This window comes from Dipodomys ordii, unplaced genomic scaffold, assembly GCF_000151885.1.
Source record: "Dipodomys ordii isolate 6190 unplaced genomic scaffold, Dord_2.0 Scaffold6, whole genome shotgun sequence".
Lineage (NCBI taxonomy): Eukaryota > Metazoa > Chordata > Mammalia > Rodentia > Heteromyidae > Dipodomys > Dipodomys ordii.
Window position 1 is genome coordinate 716,269 of NW_012267222.1, and position 5,897 is coordinate 722,165.

The window sequence follows — 5,897 nt, forward strand, 5'->3', positions numbered from 1 at the left end:
GGGTCATCAGGGGCAGTGGAGGAGGAATGGGTCATGGAGGGGCAGTGGAGGAGGAATGGGTCATGGAGGGGCAGTGGAGGAGGAATGGGTCATCACCCAGACTTGCTCTCCTCCAGACCTGACCAACAGCCCGCACATAAGGCGACACCTGCCCAGAGCAAAAACTCAGACACAGATAGGATTATGAGGGAAGCCTGCCTCCAACATGGTGAATTTAAAATGTCTGGCATTTTATCCAGGACCAGCAGGCATGCCAGGAGTGTGGGAAGCATGGCCGCATGGAGCAAAGTAAGTAGGAGAAAACGAACCCAGGTTGACAGCAACCCAGTGATAGACTGAGTAGTCAGGGACACAGGAAGTGATTATACCAGGTTCTGGGTGCTGGGCAATGGAGTGGAGACCTAGTCGACATAAGAAAGAGAGTAAACCTCTAGGGAAAGAAACTACAATGATGAGAGGAAAATCCCACTGACGGGTCCCTAACAGGCCCTGCGGAAGGAAGGATCTGTATGCTTGAAGATACCGGCAAAGAAACCATCCAATGTGAAACGGAAAAAAAAAAAATTACAAATAAAGACAGAAAAGGGGAAAAAAGCAGGGGCCAGGCTCCAGCGGCACACCTGTGATCCCAGCTACTCGGGAGGCTGAGATCTGGGAACTGAGGTTCCAGGCTAGCCCAGACAGTCAAATTGGTGAGATTCTTATCTTCAATTAAGCAGCAGAAAGCCTAAAGTAAGGAGTGACTCCAGCGGTAGAGTAGGAGCCATGCTCCCCAAAAAGTATGAGACCCAGAGTTCAAGCCCCAGTACTGGCGCGCGTGTGCGCGCGCACACACACACACACACGTGCGCATGCACACACACACGCGCGCACACACACATATGCACACGCACACATGCGCGCGCACACACACACGTGTGCATGCACACACACGCGCGCGCACACACACATGCACATGCACACACGTGCACGCACACACATATGCACATGCACACATGCGCGCACACACACACACGCACGCGCACACACACACGCGCGCGCACACACACACTAAACAGCAGGGCACTCGTGGCTCACGCCTGTAATCCTAGCTACTCAGGAGGCTGAGATCTGAGGATTGTGGTTCGAAGCCAGCTGGGGGAGCAAAGTCTGTGACACTCCTTTTTTTTTAGGTGGTCATGGGGCTTGAACTCTGGGCCTGGGCACTGTCCCTCAGCTCCTCAACTCAAGGCTAGCGCTCTACCACTTGAGCCACAGCACCACTTACAGCCTTTTCTGCTTATGTGGTGCTGAAGAACTGAACCCAGGGCCTCATGCATGCAAGGCAAGCGCTCTACCACTGAGCCACCTTCCCGCCCCAGTCTGAAACTCCAATAAACCACCAGAAAATCAGAAGTGGTAGAGCGTTAGCGCCCAGTCCGAGTCAGAGTTCAAGCCCCAGGACTGACCAAAAAAAAAAAAAAAAAAAAAGGAAGGTGTGGGGGATGGAGAGGAGAGGGAGGCAAGGGGCACACTCAGGCAACTTGAGGCAATCCCTGTCAGGTCATACATGGAGAGTACATTCTGGAAGGGGCTGGCACCTGCTTGTGGCTGCAAGCTTGATACAGACCGTGGCGTCACAGTACAGATTAACGTCACCGCAGTGAAGCTGTCTGGACAAACCAGTTGTGACCAAATGTACTGACAAGCTGCCCGCACGGCTTCCCGAACGAAGGGGGATGACGGTACCGAGGGGATGCTGGCATGGCGCGGACGGCTCGGGGAACTCACACGTCCACCTTTACTACGGCAGGAGTTCCTAAGCTGAGGAGGATCCGTCCTTCTCCACCATCCTGGCAGGCAGCGAGGCTGCCTACAGACTGCCCACCCAAGCCCTCTCTTCCATCTTCCATGTCTGATACAGCCTCGTCTCCAGGGAGAGACCAAACACACACACGTACACACCCCATGCCTGTGTCTGCACATGCACGCATACCACACACACACACACACACACACACACACACACACACACACACACACACACACACAGCTGCCAGCAGGGAGCAGGCCTCTGAAGGCCTGGACCATGAGCCACCCACGTGGCCATGTCTGGCCCTCTCGAGAGCTGTGCTCTGGGAAGCTGGGCCTTCCCGCCCGGCTTACTCTCAGCAATGTCCCCGTCATCCTGCTGCAGCTGCACACTCAAGGTGAAGGGAGTGCCCTGGACCACCTGGAGCACCTCCGGACCCAGAACTGCAATCCTGCTGGCCGGTGCTGGGAGAGGCAGAGCGGAGTTAGTGGCGGGATGGCTCCGGCGAGGCTCTACCACGCCCTGTCCAGCCAGAGGTGGCGGCTAGGGAACAACGTGGCAGTATGAGGACCGGCCGGCCATGCTCAGATGCCATGGGGCCTCTGGTGCCCACAGGGCGCCGTCAGGCTGGCTTGGAGCCCGTGCGTCAGGATGGGCACCTAGGTTTGCAGAGGTGCCCTGTGTCCCCAGCAGGGCCACCACCCGGTGGCACCCTTGTTCCGAGTCTAAGAAGGGGGCCACAGATATTGTCAGGGACAAATGGCAAGGAACAACGCCTGGCCAGGGGGTGTTCCCCAGCGAGGGCCGCCTGGCCAGCCCTACTGGGGACACAGACCACCTGTGGAAGCCTCAGGGAGCCAGATGGAGGCCGCTAAGCAGCAGCACAGTGTGACCAGCTCTGCCAATGCCTTGCCCTGTGGCTGGGGGGTTGTGGGAGTGCCCAGGGAAATGTGGGAGACAAGGCTAGCTCCTCACGGGCAGGAAAGGGTAAAGCTCACTGACCTGCTGGGTGGCCGTTGATCCACAGTCCGCAGTAGGTGGCTCCTGAGCAGTGGGTCAGGCTGCCCAGCCCACTGAAGACATCACTGTGCCACTGTCCCTGTGGATGGGACAAGGTGGCCTTGGGGGTGGCTAGCAAGCCCCCGGGCCCCGAGGTCCATGTGTGGCCTTGGGGGTGGCTAGGAAGCCCCCGGGCCCCGAGGTCCATGTGTGGCCTTGGGGGTGGCTAGGAAGCCCCCGGGCCCCGAGGTCCATGTGTGGCCTTGGGGGGTGGCTAGGAAGCCCCCGGGCCCCGAGGTCCATCTGTGGCCTTGGGGGTGGCTAGGAAACCTCAGGGCCCCAAGGTCCACACAATAGTTCTGCTGGTTTGGGCACTCTATTTTGCTGGCTTTGCTAAATATTCATTGCATTTCAAGGACACCAGCAAATGTGGAAGAGGGCAATGTGTACTCCAAGCCAACAAACAGACCACAGCTCACACAGGTGCCCTCTGCATGGGAAACCTTCTTGGACAGAAATACAACGCTGCGAGCCGGTCATTAGGAGACCCAAACCTGCCTGCTGCCACGGGGCCAGCTGTTCTGCTAGCCCAGGCTTCTAAGTGAAAAGGCCAATGAACACATACACACACGCATGCACACACACCCTGTCCAAGAGACGGAGAGTGTGATACAGATCCCTGCTCTGCCTCCTCCGGGCTCACCTCTACCCCAAACCACACACACCAGAGAATCACAGGGCCTTCATGGAAAATTTCAAGATGGCAACAGAGCTTCTTCTGACTATGATTTCCTTCTGGTAGAGGAAAACTGGCCCCAGACGGGTTGGTTGCGTCACTCTTTTGCTAAGGGTAACTGGGTTCCTCTTCCCCTCCTCTTCAGATGCCCAGGCTGCACAGCACTCAGCAGCTCAGGCATGTCCCTGAGCTCCCTAGGCCTCGTGGTGACAGGGCCAGGCAGCAGCCGAGTGCCGGGTTCTGGGGTGTGGATGGCCGGCACAGCTGAAGGCTGTGGCCATACACACTTGGAGGAGGCCAGGGCCCTGAAAGGTGCAGACACCCCAAAGACCGGGCAAGAGCTTTCCACGGCCTACTCGGGACACGCGGCCCCTGCACGGCACTGGAGAGCAGATCCCGCTAAGCGTCCAGAGAGGGTCCTGGGGCTGGGGAAGCGAGCCACAGCTGCTGGACACACGGTCCATATCTCCTGCCTTGTCCCCACACAAGGGGCAGCCAAGGGGGTGGCAGTCAGCTACAAGCACATGGCAGGGACCACCGGTGACCTGCAGCCCTGGGATGGCCCGTACCACCACACCCCGCTGTGTCCCCACTGCTGCTTGGCTGACTGGCCTCGTCTGGGGCCCAGCCTCCGGTCCTCAGTTAGGAGCAGCTGCGGTCCCTGCCTGACCTGTGCTCCCGCCGTCCCCCGTGTGGACACAGCTGTCCCCTTCTGCTGCACGGATGTGGGGCCCACACAGAGGCTGTGGGCAGGAGGGGTCTGCAGGGTGTAGAGCTGAGGTGCCCCTGCCCGTACACAGGACCTCACTTTGCCTGGCTTTCTCCACCATGTTATTCCAGACCTCACCAAGTGACACCACAGGACTGCAGTTACCGGCTTCTCCCCAGTGGTCTTGATGCCCTCCCACCTCCCCAGTACTTTGGTCCTCACGCCTGCCTCTCATCTCCTTCCTTCCGGTCCCAGTGCTCCCAAGGGTGACATTCTGCATGCTCACATCAAGATAAACACTTGCCGTCCACACAGACATGTTGTCTGGCTCATGGCTGGATTTGAGTGTGTGCTGGGAGCCGAGACAGAGTCCAGAAGAACCCAGCGCTTTCCTTCTGTGGGAGCTTCTGGCTGCTGTGGCCTCTGAGGAAGCCGTCTCGGCCTTCCTGCAGCTGTGGGCAGGTCGGGGCATGGTGGCAGTGATGAACAGTGCCGCCATGGTAGCTGCCTGTGGGCCACAGCCAGGAAGCAGCGTGGGTGAGGAGCCCGTGCGCTAGTCTGCGATAGCCACTCTCCCCCACGTGCCCAGGCACCCTTCCCACGTGGCGGAAGGTGCTCGCCAAAACACACCTACCGCCGCCACCCAGGGGGCTGCCGGCTGCATGCCCAGCACCGGCGCCGGCCACGGGGCACTGCTGGGTGGATCAGGGTTGAGGTCTGTGGCTTTAGGACAGCACGGTTGGTACCACGCATTGACAGAAAGCATGGCCGTCTGATGTTACAAACCCCCAGCACATTTCTCAGCAAATGGGCAGCCGCCTCACGAACCGAGGACGCCGGGGGTGGGGATGACGCCTTCACAGGGTGGCTCTCTGGGCCAGGGCCAGCCTCGGCTCAGAAGTGACGCCCTGGAGCTCTGGCTTCGTGGCGGTACAGAGCTTGGCCCAAGACCAGCTATGGGAGCTGCGGCCACCGAGCGGCCAGCATGAGCCCCCCCGGCGGCCACCACGCCTGCTCTGCTTCTCCCCGGCCGCTGCCTGGATGGCCTGAAGGGAGGACAGTGTTGCCGAGGGACACAGGAGAGTGGCGACGCTGACAGCCAGCGAGGGAGGAGCCACACGGAGACCACGCTCACCCCAAAGCAAGCAAGCCTGGAGTGCACAGACATAGGTGCCCGCGACACAGTTGCTCTGGCGACTGAGCACCGGAGGTGGGCTCAGCCCCCATTCCTGCTGCGCTGCTGCCTGTGCACGGTGCTCAAGACAGCCAGCAGACTGAGCTCAAGGACTAAGGAACAAGTACCCTGTCCTCAGGCAGGAAGTGCTTCCTGGTTAACCCCCACTGGCTTTCTTCCTTCCTACCCATTAGTTAGGGGCTGGGAAGGTGGCTCAGTGGTAGAGCGCCTTCCTTGTACACCTGAAGCCCCAGGTTCAATTCCTCAGCACCACATAAGCAGAAAAAGCCAGAAATGGCACTGTGGCTCAAGTGATAGAGTGCTAGCCTTGAGCTGAAGAGCGGAGGGACGGTGTCCAGGCCCATAGTTCAAGCCCCATGACTGACAGGAGGAGGAGGAGGAGGAGAAGGAGGAGGAGGAGAAGGAGGAAGAGAAGGAGGAAGAAGGGGAAGAGGAGGAGGAGGAGGAGGAGGAAGAGGAGAAGGAG

The 5,897-nt window shown here is 59.2% G+C and overlaps 1 protein-coding gene across 1 annotated transcript in view; it reads right to left on the reverse strand.

The window, feature by feature from the left end:
- Morn1 (MORN repeat containing 1) overlaps positions 1 to 5,897 on the reverse strand; it is a 45,905-nt gene that overhangs the window by 14,119 nt on the left and 25,889 nt on the right. The window contains exons 7-8 of the mRNA XM_013031468.1: positions 2,795 to 2,891; positions 2,146 to 2,256 (exon numbers count right to left, since the gene is read on the reverse strand). Of these exons, the coding sequence (XP_012886922.1) occupies positions 2,146 to 2,256; positions 2,795 to 2,891 (208 nt within the window). The remainder of the gene's footprint in view (positions 1 to 2,145; positions 2,257 to 2,794; positions 2,892 to 5,897) is intronic.